The sequence below is a fragment of the Dendrobates tinctorius genome, unplaced genomic scaffold (assembly GCF_039654945.1).
Source record: "Dendrobates tinctorius isolate UK_male_01 unplaced genomic scaffold, ASM3965494v1 ptg000205l, whole genome shotgun sequence".
Taxonomy (NCBI): Eukaryota; Metazoa; Chordata; class Amphibia; order Anura; family Dendrobatidae; genus Dendrobates; species Dendrobates tinctorius.
In genome coordinates, this window is record NW_027361872.1 from 3,789,301 (window position 1) to 3,809,677 (window position 20,377).

At 48.2% G+C, this 20,377-nt stretch overlaps 1 protein-coding gene across 6 annotated transcripts in view; it reads left to right on the forward strand.

Annotated features, from left to right (window-relative positions):
- The window catches only part of MSH6 (mutS homolog 6), a 57,650-nt gene that overhangs the window by 36,366 nt on the left and 907 nt on the right, over positions 1-20,377 (forward strand). The window contains exons 8-11 of one of the 6 annotated variants that reach the window (XR_012222046.1): positions 8,995-9,149; positions 9,231-9,430; positions 14,117-14,300; positions 14,570-14,976. The exons of 1 other annotated variant lie outside the window; for it this stretch is intronic. Coding sequence is in view for 4 of the 5 variants with exons in the window: in XM_073554011.1 (XP_073410112.1) it covers positions 8,995-9,149; positions 9,231-9,430; positions 14,117-14,240 (479 nt within the window). In the remaining variant the exon portion in view is untranslated. Of the gene's footprint in view, positions 1-8,994; positions 9,150-9,230; positions 9,431-14,116; positions 14,977-19,327; positions 19,917-20,377 lie in introns of those variants that run through there. 4 more of the 6 variants (XM_073554013.1, XM_073554014.1, XM_073554011.1 and 1 more) reach the window with 4 other exon arrangements.

Genomic DNA, 20,377 nt, shown 5'->3' on the forward strand with positions numbered 1-20,377 from the left:
TTTCCCTCACAGTCTCCTCACCGCTGTGCTCCCTCCTCCCTTCCTGAGCGCGCTCTTTTCAGCGCGCCTTTACTAGCCCATCACAGGGCTCCTTTTCGTTTGATATGCCAGCCTCCTCCTTCGGCCATGCCCTCTCCTTCGCTGTTAACCAGTCATGGAGCGGCCGCTAAGCTCCGCCCCCAGCCTCCAGCACAAGGATTTCCTGGTTGTTTCACTCCTTCCTGCGCTGTTTGGGGGACACTTCAGCGTTTTCTGCTGCTCACAGAATCTCGGTAGGCTCTGCTCTGAGGCAAAGATTAGCTCTCCTCGGCAGTTATTCCTTAAATCCTGCGGCCATTCAGTGCAGTCTACTTATGCCCAACCCTTCAGGGGATCTCTGCTTCAGGCCCGCCGCTATCTATTACGCCTGTGCGCGCTGTAAAAAGAAGTGGGCATCGGGTCAGTCGTCTCCATTCTGCCCCCCCTGCAGTCCTTCCAATATGTCAGCATCTCAGGAGCGCACAGAGTCCCGGGCGGAGGGCGCTCTTCCCTCCTCTCTCCCCCCGGAGTGGGCCGTTACAATGTCACAGTCTGTTTCTGACTTGACAAAAGTATCACAGTCGCTGGTCCAGGTTTTAGAACGATTACCTCAGCTATCCTCAGCCACCTCTGCCCCGACCACCTCTCGGGGTGAGTCGTCCGCACCTGACCGCGACCTTCAGAGAGACAGACGGGGAAGGTCTTCTAGGAAGCGGGCTCTGTCCACTTCGTCCTCGAGCTCGCAGGGCCCTTCCGCTCCCAGGCCTCCTTCTCCTTCCTCAGATGACAGCCTTCAGTCAGGCGATGATTCTCATTCGGAAGCTAGCTCTGAGGGGAACAGCGTTTCTAAAACGCGGGACATGGTCGATAGTCTTCTTGCAGCTATCTTCCAAACACTAAAACTTAAACAGGATGAGGCTCCAGCTCAGGAAAGCTCGGTTGTCCTTAGACGAGCCAGACCTCCGTCCCGAACCTTTCCCAATCACAACGATTTCAATACTACCTTAGCCAAACACTGGGAGCGCCCTGAGCAACGTTTCTCAGGCCGCAAGTATTTGGACGTTCTGTACCCCTTTGACGCAGAACTGCTCTCAAAGTGGTCCAAGGCTCCAGAGGTAGATCCTCCAGTATCCCGGATAGCCTCTAAAACGGTGCTCTCTCTGCCAGACGGGGCGTCGCTCAAAGATCCTACTGACAGGCAGATTGAATCTCTGGCTAAGTCTATCTTTGAGGCATCTGGCGCCTCTCTCTGCCCTATTTTCGCATCCGCCTGGGTGGCGAAGGTCATTTCCGCTTGGGCAAAAATCCTTCGCAGAGGCATCTTAGCGTCAGCTCCTCAAGACGAATTGGCAGATCTTGCAGATCAGATTAACCAGGCGGGAAAATACCTTTTGGCCGCCTCCTTGGACGCGGCCGGCTGCGTAGCAGGGGCTAACAGCAACATAGTAGCTGTACGCCGAGTCCTTTGGCTAAAGTCATGGAATGCGGACACTACTTCAAAAAAGTCGCTTACCAATCTGCCATTCCATGGCTCTAGGCTCTTTGGAGCAAAGCTGGATCAGATAATTTCCGATGCCACTGGAGGCAAAAGTACTTCGCTTCCCCAGTCTCGACCAAAACGTCCCTTCAACAGAAGGGGGTTTCGACCATTCAGGCCTTTTCGTCCCTTCTCTGCCACGGAGAGAGCCACTCAACAGGATCGGCCGCCTGCCACCAGGGAGCGGGATCAGAGGAAACCTTCCTACAAACCCGCTCCTCGCTGGAGATCTAGAGGACAATATTCCAGATCTGCAGGAGCCAATTCCGGCAGATTTTCGTCTAAGTGACGGGTCACCCCCACCTGGAATTTCTTCCAGGGTGGGCGGCAGACTTTCCTTTTTCGCGGATGCTTGGCTGTCCGTTGTAGACAACGCTTGGGTCAGAGAACTCGTCGCATCCGGTTACAAAATCGAATTTGCTTCACTCCCGAAGAGACGGTTTTTCCGGTCTCGGTCTCCGCGACAGCGGGCCCAGATTCCGGGTTTTCTGCAGGCCATTTCCTCCCTTCTTTCCGCCGGAGTCATTGTTCCCGTTCCCTCAGACGAACGGTTTTCCGGGTTCTACTCCAATCTCTTTGTAGTCCCGAAGAAAGACGGCTCTCTTCGTCCTATTCTGGACCTCAAATTGCTCAATCGCCACGTGAAGATTCTTCATTTCAGGATGGAGTCTCTTCGGTCGGTGATTGCTCCCATGGAGCCCGGGGAATTTCTCTGCTCGGTGGACATTCGGGATGCCTATCTCCACATCCAATATGTGTGCAACATCAGAAGTATCTTCGATTTGCGTTTCAGGGAGACCACTTTCAGTTCACAGCTCTTCCTTTCGGCCTGGCTTCAGCGCCCCGGGTTTTCACGAAGGTGATGGCGACTGTGATGGCCATCCTTCGCTCCAGAGGGATCCTCATCATCCCTTATCTGGACGATCTTTTGATCAAGGGTTCGTCTCGCCAGGACTGTCTCCGGAGCCTTCAGATAACCCTGGACACTCTCAGCCGCCTAGGTTGGCTAGTCAACAAGGAGAAGTCCATTCTGGTCCCCACCCAGCGTCTGACCTTTCTGGGTATGGAATTCGACACGGAGCTAGCCCGTGTTTTTCTTCCAAAGGAAAAATTTACAACTCTGTCCAAGGGCATCAAAACTCTCAAGAGGCCTGCTCCCATTCCCATTCGGTTCGGCATGAAGGTCCTGGGGAAGATGGTGGCCTCCATGGAGGCAGTGCCCTTTGCGCAGTATCACCTTCGCCCTCTCCAGCTGTCTCTGCTTTCAGCCTGGGACAAGACCACGATGTCCTTGGACCGTCCTATTCGGCTTCCTCTCAGAGTGAGGCAGTCTCTCACTTGGTGGCTACGGCCAGCGTCAGTTCTCCAAGGGAGGTCCTTCCTTCCGCCTCAGTGGCAAATCATCACCACCGATGCGAGCCTTCTAGGATGGGGAGCCGTGTTCCATCAGAAAGCGGCCCAAGGACGCTGGAAGCCACAGGAGTCTCTCCTTCCAATCAATCTTTTGGAGATCAGGGCGATTTTCCTGGCCCTTCTTCACTGGCAGCCCCTCCTCTCCGGCAAGCCGGTCCGCATTCAGTCGGACAACGCCACGGCCGTGGCGTACATAAACCATCAGGGGGGCACGCGCAGCAAACAGGTAATGTCAGAAGTGGCCAAGATATTCCGCTGGGCAGAACGTTACGTTCCGACAATCTCCGCCGTCCATATTCCAGGGGTGGAAAATTGGGCAGCCGACTTTCTGAGTCGCCAGGCCTAGCGTCCGGCGAATGGTCCCTGCACCCCGCGGTTTTCTCTCAGATATGCGACCGTTGGGGCACCCCGGATGTCGATCTCATGGCATCTCGGATGAACCACAAGGTGCCGCAGTTCGTAGCCAGGTCCAGGGACCCTCTAGCCGTCGCATGCGACGCACTGGTGACTCCGTGGTCCCAGTTTCAACTTCCGTATCTGTTCCCGCCTCTGGCATTGATCCCTCGGGTGGTCAAAAAGATAAAATCGGAAGGCGTACCAGTGATTCTAGTTGCTCCAGATTGGCCAAGACGGCCTTGGTACGCGGAACTGGTCAACATGCTCGCGGACGTTCCCTGGAGGCTTCCGGACCGTCCAGACCTTCTCTCGCAAGGCCCCCTTTACCACGAGAATTCTCAGTCTCTGAGTTTGACGGCATGGCCATTGAGACCGCAATTCTAAAGGAATCAGGTCTGTCCAGTCAGGTTATTCAAACTATGATCAGAGCCAGGAAACCAGCCTCTTCCCGCATTTACTATAGGTACTGGAAGGCTTTTTTCCGTTGGTGCGATGATAGAAGAGTCTTCCCAATGTCTTTTTCTATCCCGTCTATCCTAGGGTTTCTTCAAGCTGGGTTAGACGCGGGTCTGTCCCTCAGTACGCTCAAGGGCCAGGTTTCCGCTCTCTCTATCCTCTACCAAAGAGAGCTAGCTTCTCTACCACAGGTCAAGACCTTTCTACAAGGGGTTTCCCACGTGGCTCCCCCTCATCATTCGCCAATAGACCCGTGGGATCTCAACCTCGTTCTTAGCGCGCTCCAGAAGGCGCCGTTCGAGCCTCTCCAGGACATTCCTTTGTCCCTTCTCTCTTGGAAGGTCACCTTTTTGATCGCCATTTCCTCCATCAGAAGAGTTTCTGAATTGGCGGCCTTGTCATGTCATTCCCCTTACCTCATTCTCCATCAGGACAAAGCCGTCCTCAGGCCCGTTCCTTCTTTTCTTCCAAAGGTGGTTTCCGCTTTCCATATCAATGAGGATATCGTCCTTCCTTCTTTTTGTCCGGCTCCATCTCATCCTCTTGAGAAGTCTCTCCACAAACTGGACGTAGTTAGAGCCCTGCGTGTCTATCTTGCCAGGACCTCTTCCTTCCGTCTGTCCGATTCCTTGCTAATCATCTCTGAAGGTCGCCAGAAGGGCCTTCCGGCTTCCAAATCCACGATCGCTCGCTGGATTCGTTCTACCATTCTGGAAGCGTATCGTCTTCAGGAAAAGCGTCCCCCTCCGGGAGTAAGAGCTCATTCCACCCGGGCTGTGGCGGCTTCGTGGGCTGCTCGTCACCAGGCCTCGGCCATGCAAATTTGCAAGGCTGCAACCTGGTCATCTTTGCACACCTTCACGAGGTTCTACAGGGTTCATACCCAGGCCTCGTCTGATGCTGTGGTTGGTAGGAAGGTTCTGCAGGCGGCGGTGGCTCACCGGCCGACCTGAGCCTTTCGGTTACTTTCGTTCCTTTTTGCTGTTCCCACCCTTGGGACTGCTTTGGGACGTCCCATGGTATTCTGTGTCCCCCAATAAGGCGATAAAGAAAGATGGATTTTTGGTTCTTACCGTAAAATCTCTTTCTTGGAGCCTTCATTGGGGGGACACAGCACCCTCCCTGTTTCAGTTGTACCGTGTTGGGTCTTAGAGTCCCCTGTTGGGTTGGTACATATGGTTCGAGTTTTTTCTCGTTGCTTCTCCTACTGCTTTTTCACCAACTGAGGTGCTTGGTGCCTGTCGGTGGGTGTATACTGCCGGGGAGGAGCTAATTTTATTGTTTTTGCATAGTGTCAGCCTCCTAGCAGCAGCAGCATACACCCATGGTATTCTGTGTCCCCCAATGAAGGCTCCAAGAAAGAGATTTTACGGTAAGAACCAAAAATCCATCTTTTTAGCCCGCTATTTTTTATTTTCACAAGGCTAACAGGAGAAATTGGACCACAAAAGTTGTTGTGTAATTTGTCCTGAGTACACCGATACACCATATGTCAGGGGAAACCACTGTTTGGGCGCATGGGAGAGCTCAGAAGGGAAGGAGCGCAATTTTGGAATGCAGACTGATGGGATGTTCTGCGGGCATCATGTTGCGTTTGCAGAGCCCCTGATGTGCCTAAACAGTAGAAACCCCCCACAAGTGACCCCATTTTGGAAACTAGACCCCCCAAGGAGCTTATCTACATGTGTAGTGAGCACTTTGAACCCCCAAGTGCTTCACAGAAGTTTATAAACGCAGAGCCATGAAAATAAAAAATCATTTTTTTTCCTCCAAAAATGATTTTTTAGCCCGCTATTTTTTATTTTCACAAGGGTAACAGGATAAATTGGACCCCTAAAGTTGCTGTTCAGTTTGTCCTGAGTACGGTGGCACCCCATATGTGGGAGGGAACCACTGTTTGGGCGCACGGCAGGGCTCAGAAGGGAAGGAGCGCCATTTGACTTTTTGAATGGAAAATTAGCTCCAATCGTTAGCGGACACCATGTCGTGTTTGGAGAGGCCCTGTCTGCCTACACTTTGGAGCTCCCCCACATATCACCCTATTTTGGAAACTAGACCCCCTAAGGAAGTTATCTAGATGCATAGTGAGCACTTTGAACCCCCAGGTGCTTTACAGAAGTGTATAACGCAGACCTGTGAAAATAAAAATATTTTTTTTTCCTCAAAAAATGATTTTTTTTAGCCCGCTATTTTTTATTTTCACAATAGTAACAGGAGAAATTGGACCCCAAAAGTTGTTGTCCAGTTTGTCCTGAGTACGCTGGTACCCAATATGTGGGGAGGGACCACTGTTTGGGCACACATCGGGGCTCGGAAGGGAAGTAGTGACGTTTTGAAATACCGACTTAATGGAATGGTCTGCGGGCGTCATGTTACGTTTGCAGTGCCCCTGATGTGCCTAAACAGTGGAAACCCCCCACAAATGACCCCATTTTGGAAACTAGACCACCCAAGGAACTTATCTAGATATGTGGTGAGCATTTTGAACCCCCAAGTGCTTCACAGAAGTTTATAACGCAGAACTGTGAAAATAAAAAATCTTTTTTTTTCCTCAAAAAATGATTTTGTAGCCCGCAATTTTTTATTTTCACAAGGTTAACAGGATAAATTCGACCCCAAAAGTTGTTGTCCAGTTTGTCCTGAGTACACTGGTACCCCATATGTGGGGGGGGACCACTGTTTGGGCACACATCGGGGCTCGGAAGGGAAGTAGTGACGTTTTGAAATACCGACTTGATGGAATGGTCTGCGGGCGTCATGTTACGTTTGCAGAGCCCCTGATGTGCCTAAACAGTGGAAACCCCCCACAAGTGACCCCATTTTGGAAACTAGACCCCCCAAGGAACTTATCTAGATGTTTGATGAGCACTTTGAACCCCCAAGTGCTTCACCGAAGTTTATAACTCAGAGCCGTGAAAACAAAAAAAATCATTTTTTTTCACAAAAATCATTTTTTTAGCCCCCAATTTTTTATTTTCCCAAGGGTAACAGGAGAAATTAGACCCCCAAAGTTGTTGTGCAATTTTTCCTGAGTACGCTGATACCCCATATGTGGGGGTAAACCACTGTTTGGGCACACGTCGGGGCTCGGAATGGAGAGAGTGCTGTTTGACATTTTGAACGCAAAATTGGCTGGAATAAATCGTGGCGCCATGTCGCGCTCGGAGACCCCGTGATGTGCCTAAACAGTGGAAACCCCTCAATTCTAACTCCAACCCTAACCCCAACACACCCCTAACCCTAATCCCACCCTAATAATAACCCTAACCACAGCCCTAAAGCCAACACACCCCTAACCCTAATCCCAACTCTAACCCTAACTACAAGCCTAACCCTAATCCCAACCCAGCCCTAACCCTAATCCCAACCCAGCCCTAACCCTAATTCCAGCCCTAACCCTAATTCCAGCCCTAACCCTAATTCCAGCCCTAACCCTAATTCCAGCCCTAACCCTAATTCCAGCCCTAACCCTAATTCCAGCCCTAACCCTAATTCCAGCCCTAACCCTAATTCCAGCCCTAACCCTAATTCCAGCCCTAACCCTAATTCCAGCCCTAACCCTAATTCCAGCCCTAATCCTAATTCCAGCCCTAACCCTAATTCCAGCCCTAACCCTAATTCCAGCCCTAACCCTAATTCCAGCCCTAACCCTAATTCCAGCCCTAACCCTAATTCCAGCCCTAACCCTAATTCCAGCCCTAACCCTAATTCCAGCCCTAACCCTAATTCCAAAAAAAAATATTTTTTTTATTTTATTATTTGCGCCTGGCTATGGGGGTGATAAAAGGGGGGTGTATTTACTTTTTTTTTCATTTTGATCACTGTGAGAGTGTATCACAGTGATCAAAATGAAAAATGAACGGGCAACCGGCAAATTCATGGGCGCCGCCATCTTGGACAATGGCAGGCGCACTGCGCATGCGCCCGCCATTTTGCAAGATGGCGGCGCCCATGATCCGGACGCCGGGAGCACGATCGGAGGTCCTGGGGGGATCGGAAGGTGGGAGGGAGCGATAGACAGGGGAGGGGGAGCAGATGATGGCGGCGAACGATCGCCGCCGTCCATCGGTGGCGGGGGCCGATCGGCCCCGCCAGTAGGTGTATGGGGGGTCGGGGGTCGGTGTCCAGCCATGTCCGATGCTATTGCAGCATCGGCCATGGCTGGATTGTAATATTTCACCAAATTTCATTGGTGAAATATTACAAATCGCTGATTGGCTGTTTCACTTTTAACAGCCAATCAGAGCGATCGTAGGCACGTGGGGGCTAAGCCATGCCCCCAGGGATTAACTGTAGAGTGTCCTTTGTGTGCGGGTCGGGTGACCTTTCAGTGACCCCGGTCACCCGACCCGCAGGGGGGCTATTTATAGCATGACGCCTACGTAGGCGTCATAGGTCGTTTGGGCACGACTTTTCATGACGCCTACGTAGGCGTCATGGGTCGTGAAGGGGTTAATCTAATTTGGCTTAAACATCTGTCCCATGTCGACATTTCTACTGGGATGATATTCCTGCATGACATTTGTGCTGATGCGGGTAAAAAAAAACCCTATCAGTATTTTCTATCCTTTTGCTGGATGCATTATATGATAACCTCAGTATAGTGTAGTAATTCTGACTTCCTAAACATGGACATTTATTGATAATAAACCTTTCTTTAGACCACTTGGGTCATTTTAACCCCTTCACACTTGCATTACGTCCCTGACTTTCTCCATTGTACGCTTCAGTGTAGTCCATTTTGCAGGGGTCTGTTTTTGTTCCAGTCACTGGCCTTATGGCGTAGTGACCCCTAGCTAGCCTGGAAAGTTCATGACGTCACATTTTATGTATTTCATCAGTGTTTTTATACACTAGGAGGCTGTATCCATAAAGCAAATCTGAGAGCTCTTTAAAGGGGTATTTCTCATGTTGTCTCTTGGGTGGATCGGAGCTATGCAATCTCCATGGAAACCATCTGTACACTATTAAAGATAAAATGTCCCATTAAAGGAGATTGACAGCAGATAACATGAAAATAAGCAAGTTTGCAGTTGACTTACTTTTCCTATCTATTTAAAACAATTTTAAGAACTTGTGAGCACCACTTTAACTACTAAAGTTTTTTGACTTGTGTAAGAGTTGGAGACTATGGATGGCCTTTTCCGTACCGATGGTATCGCTCTATTTTGCAGGCAGGGGCACGGCTACATTTGATGGGACCGCTATAGCCAGTGCCGTTGTTAAGGAGCTCTCTGAAAGGATTAATGTTCGCACTTTGTTTTCTACACACTATCATTCGTTAGTGGAGGATTACTCTCATACTGCGGCCGTACGTCTGGGGCATATGGTAAGTTACTGCTACTCATTGGGAGGGCGAGGGCATAGTCTCTCACAGTTTTTGTATTAATGGTATATATCTCTTCATTAGGCTTGTATGGTTGAAAATGAATGTGAGGATCCTAGCCAGGAAACAATCACTTTTCTTTATAAGTTTATCAAGGGAGCTTGCCCTAAAAGCTATGGATTCAATGCAGCAAGACTCGCCAACATCCCCGACGAGATTATTCAGACTGGTCATAAGAAGGCGCGAGAGTTTGAAAGTGTAATACTGTCCGTGAAAATATTCAGGTGGGATTACACTAATTTTCTGACTTCATACTGGTTATTTATTAAAAACACATGTTACATACACAAAAGTGAACAGGTTGGTTGGACAGTGTTTACACCACCCAAAGACTGAAACACAAAGAAAAAACACAGTATGACAAACGTGCAAAAATACTCTGTTGTAAAAACATAACAGTAGACAGCACGTGCTAGTAAAAAATAACAAAAACAGGGTATTTAGTTGATACGTTTTTGCAAAAAATGTATACTAAGCCACTCTACCAACGGGGTTAATGTACACTCTGTACCCCATCTTGACTGAAAAAACTAATGTAGAAATTTTTGTAGATTAAAAAAGAAACTGAAATCTCACATGGTCATAAGTATTCAGACCCTTTGCTCAGTATTGAGTAGAAGCATCTTTTGAGCTAGTACAGCCATGAGTGTTCTTGGGATGCAACAAGTTTTTCACACCTGGATTTGGGGATCCTCTGCCATTCTTCCTTGCAGATCCTCTCCAATTCCATCAGGTTGGATGGTGAACGTTGGTGGACAGCCATTTTCAGGTCTCTCCAGAGATGCTTAATTGGGTTTAGGTCAGGACTCTGGCTGGGCCAGTCAAGAATGGTCACAGAGTTCTGTGTGCTTAGGGTCATTGTCTTGTTGGAAGGTGAACCTTCCTCCAAGTCTGGAAAGTTTTCATCCAGCATATCTCTGTACTTGGCTGCATTCGTGTTTCCTTGAATTGCAACTAGTCATCCTTATCTTATCTCTCAATCTGGGAGTCCTTCATGTGTATTTTAGCAAACTGTGGACTTTCATATGTCTTGCACTGGGGAGAGGCTTCCATCGGGCCACTCTGCCATAAAGGCCTGACTGGTGGAGGGCTGCAGTGATAGTTGACTTTGTGGAACTTTCTCCCATCTCCCTACTGCATCTGTGGAGCTCAGCCACAGTGATCTTGGGGTTCTTCTTTACCTCTCTCACCAAAGCTCTTCTCCCATGATTGCTCAGTTTGGCTGGACGGCCAGGTCTAGGAAGACTTCTGGTGGTCCCAAACTTCTTCCATTTAAGGATTACGGAGGCCACTGTGCTCTTAGGAACATTGAGTACTGCAGAAAGTCTTTTCTCTATCGCCTTATTGGGGGACACAGAAACCATGGGTGTATGCTGCTGCCACTAGGAGGCTGACACTATGCAGAAAAAAAAGTTAGCTCCTTCTCCGCAGTGTACACCCCTCCGACAGGAAGTAGGATGTTCAGTTTTAGCTTAGTGTCAGTAGGAGGTGGACACGGGTCTTTCATTAGACCCCTATCTACCTCAATGTGCGTCGTTCCTTTTCAGGTACAGAAGGGATACAGAGTGAATAGTCACATCTGTACTCCCACAAGAGACTAGGAGTACGGCGTGTACTGCCACCCCGTATCCTCTTACGTCTAGCCGGCAGGACCCAGACCCCTAGCACAGAAGCGTGCTTAGGTGAGGCAGACCCGGTCCTGGCCCTTCGTCTCCCACCTACTCGCCCACCAGAGCCTGTTTGTTGGATGAGACGTGACGTCCTGAAACCTTTTTCCGGACGTCGGACACCACAGGGAGAAAAGGTACCATTTTTTCCTTGGAAAGAACTTCGCATAAGAAGATGGGATAAAGAAGAGGAAACCCCTTTTAGTCTTGGCCGGCTTAATCGGGCCTAGTCCTCCCCTCATCTGGCCGCTCTCCTGCCGCACATGTGAAGAGCTCATCTCCTGCCGGCAGATCACTTCAGGCTTCCCCCAGCTCGTACCCTATTCAGCAGAATAGGTGATGGTGGGCAGCAGCCAGCTCCCCTCAGCGCGGGGCTCATGCCCCGCCGCTTCCCCCCGCACCTGACCTTTCCGGTAGGATTCAGGGGATAGCTCCAGGTTTTTCGGGCCTCCGCGCCCCCCCCCCCCCCCTTCGTCGGCGGTCTCCTGTGTCTAATCTAGGCCCCGGCTTCAGTTGCGGCCTAGTCTTTGGTAGCTCCGCCCCCCGTTCTCGTATCCGGCGGGCTTTTTTCCCGCCCGTCTCTCTTCAGCTCCCGGCGCAAACTCCGCCCTATGTCCGGCTACCTTGCGGCGCACAGAGAAGACACATCGCCGCCATCTTCCTGCTGTAATGATTCCTGCCTGCGCCCTGAGTCCACGGTTAGATCCGCCCCCGCTCGGGCTGTGCAGAGTGGAGGTCTGGACAGCGCCCCTCTTCTAATGTGGGTAGCTGGGGGCCCTGTGCGGCCATATGGGGGTGAGCGCACCGATAATGATTTCTGCCTGCGGGCAGCGCGGGCCTTGTCACCGCAAGTCCCTTACAGTAAAATTTAAGCAGCCCCACGCTATCGGCAGGTCCAGAGATGTGGCAGATTATCCTACTTTGGTATTGGCTCCTCTGCTATGCGTTATAGTGATACAGTCTCTCGGGTATTAGATCCTGTAGAGCACAACAGTAATTGGCGTAATAAGTTCTCCTGGGCCGTACAATCAATAGTGGCTCTAGCATTACAGTGCCCAGTTACTCACGTAATGATATTCCGGAGCCTTACAGTCCCTGATGTAATAGTACTCTGCAGTCGTAATACTACTCTGCAGCCATACAGTCACATAATGGTACTTTGCAGCCGCACAGTTACTGACGTATTGATACTCAGAAGCGTTACAGGCACAGACGTAATAGTATTCTGCAGCCATTCAGTCACGTAATGGTTCTCTGCAGCCGAACAGTTACTGATGTAATGATACTTGGGAGCGTTACAGTCTCTGACGTAATAGTGCTCTGCAGCCATACAGTCTCGTATTGGTACTTTGCAGCCGCAGAGTTACTGACGTATTGGTACTCAGGAGCGTTACATGCACAGACGTAATAGTACTCTGCAGCCATTCAGTCACGTAATGGTTCTCTGCAGCCGAACAGTTACTGATGTAATGATACTCGGGAGCGTTACAGTCACTGACGTAATAGAACTCTGCAGCCATACAGTCTCGCAATGGTACGCTGCAGTCGCACAGTTTGACGGAAATGGTACTCTGAGCCGTATAGTCACAGGCTTAAGAGTACCCTGGAGCCGCACAGTCACTGACGTAATAGTACCCTGGTGCCGTACAGTCACAGACGTAAGGGTAATATGAAACCGTACAGTGCTCTGAAGCCGTGCAGTCACTGTCTTATTAGTTACCTATAACCGGTAATAATCTACAGCAGTGCAATCCTGGTTCAATAATAATCCAGAGCCGTACATTCACTGGAATGATAGGCAGACACACAGGGATGCTGGTGCCCCGGCATAACAACTGCGTCCATATCCCCTGCACCCAGGCATTAGTCCTTCATTTTCCTGCCCTCCGGACGTTGACTTTGCTCTGCTCTAAGCAGTATAAAGGCCTGCCTCTACCCCTTCACGTCTGCTGTTTGGGCCAGACTTTCAGCTTCATACAAGTCCGTGTTACCCTGCAATTGTCTGCTGTGCGTCAGTGTAGTAAGATGCTGACCACAACCAGCAGATCCAGAGGTTGCGACCAAGGCGCACAACAGAGAGTAGAGTTTAGTCTCCCTCTGATTCTAGGCCTACTGTTCTACAGTCAAAAGAACGGACTGGTCAAGTTATACCTCAGGACAGTCTTCGTGGTGCGGCACACTACACGTATCACTGTTATTCTGCCTAATGTCGTCAGGTATTCAGGCCTAGACCGCATCCCAGAGGCTGTGATTCTGCCTAATGTCGTCAGGTATTCAGACCATCACGCAACAAAAATTGGCTCTTTCCTATACCCTTGTTCGGGTTCTCTCTCAAGATAATAGGGGCAGATTGCAGCTGGGTGCTATCCGCTACCAAGGCTTCAGACGCACCATCTACCAGGTACAGTGGTTGAAAGTGCTGTGCTTCAGGGGAGACGTGGCTTCGCTGACCGCTGCAGTGGTACTGGTGTTCTGTACCATATTCAGGTAAGTCAGACGCTCCAGCCTTCAGGTTCTTCGCGTCCCATTGCAGCAGTGTTCGGTTCCTATCGAGCACATGCATACACCTCTTCCAGACGTGTTTGTTCGATACTTGCCGTCTTTCCGGTAACTCAACCATACCCGAGGTTGATCGGCTACACCGGTCCGGCTCTTCTGTCCTATTGTCAGGTGAGTCAAAGGCGCCTTCTCTCGTGCCCCTCAGGGTCTTTTACAACTTCTGCCTAAGCTCCCGTCTAATCACCACTCGGGAAGGTGACGGTATGTATTACTTCTGGTGGACTGCAGCTGCGGTACAGACCGCTTTCAGGTAAGTCAAGGACACCTGTCATCTACATATTCCATAGCCTATAACATCTGTGGGTTGTTATCAGTTAAAATTTAGGCCCTACCGCGTACAGGCGGAGCGGATCTCGGCAGCAGCATAAGTAGATACTCCACCTTCAGATAGGTTAGACACTCTTGTGTCCGGTACGGATCGTCGCAGTTTACTGCGGCATGCTTTGGACTCTAAGTGTGAATTGCTCCGCAGGAGTTTTGTCCACACGTTCTGATTATTCTTTTCCTAACTACTCAATTGGTCAGTTTACAGTACTATCCGCAGGCCATCTTTACTGCCTGGTGTGTTATACTTATTAATGATTGGCCAATAGTACCTTTTAGGGTCTGGTATATACTGAGGGCCTTGAGCTACCACAATACTTGAGCCCCTTATTGTCGATACTTACCTATCCTTTTTTACAGACACCCGGATAAAACCTACCGCAGCTCAGAGATGGGACTTCCAACCGTGACGGGAACAAGTATCCCACCTCAGACAGGAAGGGGATCTGACTCTGCGCAAGCATCGGACAGGGTAGAAACCTGATCCAGTCCGGGATCTAATAGAGAATCTAGTGATAACGAGTTTCTCCCTTCCGCTGGAACCGTATCCTTTCACTGTTATTCTCTGGTGCGTGTTATCCTAGACTCCGCAAACGGGTCTACGCACTGCAATTCCTTCCCGGTTCCAGAGGACCAAGCATGGATTTGGTCATTTACACCGTCAGACGGATTCATCTTCCTTTCATCAGCCTAGTTGTCTTCTAGTGTATAAGTGATCTACCTAGAGCAAGCTTTCTTTGCAGTTGACATACTCCATATTTTTTTCAGGGACTTTCCTTGCTACACTGTTCATTTTTTTTCTTTTGATCTCAGTCTGCAGAACTGACTTCAGCCGTTTCTAAACAAAGGGACTCCTCAATACATCTTTTCATTCCGGAGAGTTTCGCAGAGTTCACTACGTCTGCGACTACAAGCCCTCCGGTTCCAGTTACCTCCACTACGGGTCTTCCTCCCCTAGACGGGCATCCCTCAGGGATACCAACGGCAAGCTCACACAGCAGTTGCCAAGCTCAACCTTGGAAGCACCCGCCGCTATATCTTAGCCCCGTCTCCACCGGGTTGCAAAGTTCTATATTCGAGTGGCCGAGTTTGCTCATCAGAGCATTCTCTGGAGACCGGTTGGAAGAATTGACCGTTCTCTCTGTCCAAAAACCTTTTTTCTTGCATTGAGGACATGGTTTTACACCTTCCCGAGTCCATCAGACTCGTTCCCGTCTAAGGATCCTTTTTTGGCTTACGGTTTCACAAACGAAATTATCCCCAAAGATGTCCCTCGCCAACTTACCGTTCCTTCGGTTTGGCTCCTCCAGACCAAATGTTTAAGTAGGCCTCCAGAAGGGTGAGCTGACCCCTTTCCTCGTGCTAACCTCGTTGTTCTGCAGTGCATTTCCTCAACATGGCTCGCTGAGGATCTAGGATTGAGTCCATCCTTGTTTTTTGGTCAGGAAAATACTTCTGCGTTCAGCATTCGCCTTCTGAGAAACGCAAGATTTTTACTTTGCTCCATGAAACCTTTATCCAGGCCCTGATTTATTCAGAACTTCGGAAATTTCGGTTTTGTTTGTTTTTCAAAACAGACAGGTTCATTATCTTCTTGTTCATTTGGTAGCCTTCCCTTTCAGACTTTCAACTACTCCTGAGGTCTCAGAGAGTTTGTAGCAGCTGTGGTGTGCTTCCGGTGGATCAATGATTGTGTCCTCGGACTTAGCCTGATGAGAGAGCATCATGAAGGGTATCTAGCCAGAGCAACGGTTCTTATCAGGTTTGGACTTGAAGCGTAGAGGTCTTCCGACCTCCTGGTCAGCGGCTGATCGCTGAATCCGGTTGGCATGGTGAGATCACCTGGTCAGTAAAGACTGCGTTCCTCCGAATACGACACACCCTGCCCGGGCAGTGTTTGTCCTCCTGGCGGTGCTCTTTCGGTCTTCGCCCGACACCTCTACAGAGGATATGTCCTCCATAGGCCCACGAGGCTTTTCAGAGCCCATGCCGAGCTTAAAAAGATCTTGCAGGTGGACCTGGCAAGGGACGATGGCGAGTCCCTCGTCCTGATGGGAGTTGTCCGCTGTTCCCTCCCCTTGGGGACTGCTTTGGGACGTCCCATGGTTTCTGTGTCCCCCAATAAGGCGATAGAGAAAACAGGATTTTTAGTTGCTTACCGTAAAATCTGTTTCTCTGAGCCTTCATTGGGGGACACAGCTCCCTCCCAAGTTGAACAGCCTTTTACTGTATTATAGTGTTACAGTTTGAGTTTGTGTTTTCTGTGGTTTCTGTCTCATTCATAGATTGCTTCTCCTACTGCTTTCTTACTAACTGAACATCCTACTTCCTGTCGGAGGGGTGTGCACTGCGGAGAAGGTGCTAACTTTTTTTCTGCATAGTGTCAGCCTCCTAGTGGCAGCAGCATACACCCATGGTTTCTGTGTCCCCCAATGAAGGCTCAGAGAAACAGATTTTACGGTAAGCAACTAAAAATCCTGTTTTGTAACCTTGACCAGATCTGTGCCTTGCCACAATTCTGTCTGAGGTCCTTGGCCAGTTCCTTTTGACTCCATGATTCTTACTTGGTCTGACGTGAGGTCTTAAGGTACTGTCACACTTAGCGATGCACCAGCGATTCTGACCAGCGATATGACGCGGTCAGGATCGCTGGTACATCGCTAAGTGGTTGCTAGTGAGCTGCCACACAGGCAGATCTCACCAGCGACATCCCTAGGGACGGGAGTCGCTACTTACCTGTCACACTAGGCGATCCTGCGTCCTCCCGCCCGGCTCCACGCTCGTCTCTCCACATGAAGCGCCGCAGGAAGCCGACGAGAAACAGTTCTGGACGTTCTCGCGCGATCAGCGATAACCAGCGGGTTGTAGGTAAGTATCAGACATAGCGATATCGCTAGCAATGTCTCTTTAACATCGCTAGTTATAGCGATATTACTAGTGATATCGCTTAGTGTGACAGTACCTTTATATAGACAGGTGTGCGCCTTTACAATTCAAGTCCTATCAGTGTAATTAAACACAGCTGGACTCCAAGGAGTAGAACCATCTCAAGGAAGATCACAAGGAAATGGACAGCATGTGACTTAAGTGAGTGTCTGAGCAAAGGATCTGAATACGTATGACCATGTGATGTTTTTCTTAATAAATTTCTACATTTTGTTTTTTTCAGTGTGCAGTGTACATTGAGAAAAAAATGAACTTATTGAATTTACCAAATGGCTGCAATGAAACGGTGAAAAATTTAAAGAGGTCTGAATACTTTCTGTCAGGGCTGTGGAGTCGGTAAGCCAAACCTGCGACTCCGACTCCTCAATTTCCCTTACACCGACTCCACGACTCCGACTCCCACACATATTGCTTATATTTAAGTGAAAAATTTATTGTAGTACAATGTGAACCTCAGACATTTAATCATTTTAATGATCCAATAATCAAGATATTTAGATAGAACAGAATATATATTGGTGTCCTACCCGGTTTTCATTCTTTTTGGTACAGATACGATATGGATAGACAGATATGGATAAATGGATAGATAGAGCAGATTTCTAATCTGCTTTTGCTATTGAAAACATTATCTATGAGCTCAAAAACCTTTCAGGTGATGCGGTTTTTTAAAAAGATGATCAGCTTTTGCAGCTGAAAAACGTATCCTCAAAAAACACAGGAAAAACGCTGTGTGTGAATGTAGCCTTAGATCAGGAATAGAACAGCCATTTATAGGACATTTCATACTTTCCCAAACTCTTATGAAAAAATATTCAGCACATCCTGCATTGAATTACTGTACCCAATTTATTATATATTTTAGGAGTCGGTCCATTTTATACCGACTCCGACTCCACCAAAATGAGCACCGACTCCACAGCCCTGCTTTCTGTACCCACTGTACATATCTGGTTTGTTCTAGTCATTACAATATTGTGCTACCTCCTGGGGTTGTATGTATGAAAGATGGGTATATGCTGACAAGTCCTTTTATAAGCACCTTTCTGAATCCTGCTCATGTAGGTATTGTTCACATGATCAGGTTTAAATACATTAGATGGGAATGCTCCAAATAGGGTATACCGTGACGTTGGTGAAGTGGCTTCGTGTACATTTTTTTTGCAAAAAAAAACATATCCACTAAATACCCTGTTATCATTTTTACTAGCACTGGCTGTCTACTGTTATGTATTTTATTACAACAGAGTATTTTTACACGTTTGTCATACTGCGTTTTTTTTTGTGTTTCAGCCTTTTATAAATGGGTACAAGATCTTCTCATTTGCACTTTGTCTTCATTATCCTGTTGCTAAATTAAGCTGCCAAATTCCCTTTAAACTCATGTTGAAGTATATATGTCACCCTTGGGACACTTTCCCTGGAGCCGTTTTTTTGCTCTCCTTCTTCCAGAGCCATAACTATTTTATTTTTCTGTCAATATGGCCATGTGAGGGCTTATTGTTTGCAGAACGAGTTGTACTTTAGAACAACACAATTGGTTTTACCATGTTGTGTACTCAAACGGTTAAAAAAAAAAAATTCCAAGTGCAGTGAAATTGCAAAAAAAAGTGCAATCCCACACTTTTTTTGTTTGGCTTTTTTGCTAGGTTCACTAAATGCTAATCTAACCAGCCATTATGATTCACCAGTTCATTATGAGTTCATAGACACCAAACATGTCTAGGTTCTTTATTTCGAAGTGGTGGAAAAAAAAATTCCAAAGTTAGCAAAAAAAAAAAAAACTGCACCATTTTCTGAGACCCGTAGCGTCTCAATTTTTTTGTGATTTCGGGTCGGGTGAGGGCTTATTTTTTGCGGGCCGAGCTGACATTTTAATACCAAAAAACATTCTGGCGTCTTGATTTTTTTTTCTCGCTACGCTGTTTAGCGCAGGTTTTTTTTTTTTTTTTTTTTTTTCAATTCTGAACATGATGCTACCAAATGTGTAGGTTTGGTTTCGTTTTTATATTTTGAATGGGGTGAAAGGGGGGTGACTTTTTTTTTAAAAGTAACTTTTTTTTTTTTTACTTTTGGCATGCTTCAATATCCTCCACAAGCGGCTCGATGCATACCATACTTGATCGGCTATGCTACATTTATGCGATTCTCAGATTGCCTATATGTAGCAGATTTACTGCATTGCTGTTAGCGCCACCAGGTGCCACTCATAGCAATCTGCCAGCAACAACCATAGAGGTGTCTATAAGACCTCTGGTTGTCAGGGGAACGCTGGGTGCCAGATGTACTAGTTAAATGCCTGCTGTCAGCATTTGACACCAGGCTTTAACTAGTTAATAAGTGCAGGCGGATCGCTATTCCGCTCGCGCCTATTGCGGGCACATCAGCTGTTTATAACAGCTGACATGTTGCGGCTTTGAGGTGGGGTCACCACCGGAGCCCACCTCAAAACGGGATACTTACCGCTGACATAATACTATGGACATACAGGAACTAGAATGGTTAAAATAGTCTTACCATACCACTCCCTCCCATGCACATCACATGACCCTGTGGCGTTCAGTTGTAGTGCAGTAATCCTGCGCTCGTGCTATAAGATCCTTATGTGCCCTTTTTTTTTTTTAGCGCAGGAGCCTCGCTGTGGCTTTCGGCATCACGTCTTTTCTGTAGTTAAAGGGAATCTGTCACCTGCCCTTTGGTGGGCGATGAAAACGAGGTCTGTCCTCCCGATGTGTTCCACCTCCCCATCTTTGCCTGCCGTCCGCAGGTTATTGCTGAATTGGAGTAGGTGTACGCCAAGCATTCATAGAGAGAATTTTTGAGCCACCAGAACAGAGTTTAGGGTTAAATTTGCAGCTCAGTGAAGTCTTTCGGGCATGCGCAGTGAAAAATGCGGATCCGGCCGCCCGAAAAAAACGTTGCATGGTCCGTTCAGGCATGTTGGCGGATCCGCAAAAAAACGGATCCAACGGATGGCCATCTGTCAAAATCCGCCGGTAATGCAACTCAATGGGGGAAAAAAAAAAAACGATCCGCCAAGAAAAATGGCAGATCAGTTTTTTTCCGAAACGGTGGATTTTGACTGATGGACACAAACGGATGTGTGAAACAGGCCTTAGTCAAAAGAACGATACATTTCTAATGAGGCATTTGCTAATTACTACAGACTTCATATTTAGGATCTTTGAGATGGGAATACCCCTCTAATGTTTAACATTTATAGTTAGGGTATATGTACAAGGGATAATGATAAATTCAGCTACAGTCACCATTGGTTGGTAGGATATTTCTCAAGCTGCAAAAGAACGCTTGGATCCAGGGTGGGGATACTTCTTGTAGAATTTCTTTATTGCCAGGTTTTGCCCATATAGCATATGTCCAGCATCTTTCACAGCATTGTAGTATAAATGTCCTCTAGGCAAGGCACAAAAGACCTAATAAAGCAGAAGAGGAGGCACCCTCTTAAGTATAAGTGGAGGATGCCTTCCACAAAAACACTGCGGAAACGCAGCAGAAACCGCAAAGTGTGCACATACCCTTACAGAAAAAAAAACACCGAGCTTGGTTTTTGCACAACATGTTACATTCAGCATTTTTCACCCATTCATAGATAAACCTGAAATCACATACGCACACTAAACTTTAAAATCAGCATGCGCAAGAGAATAGCTCAGC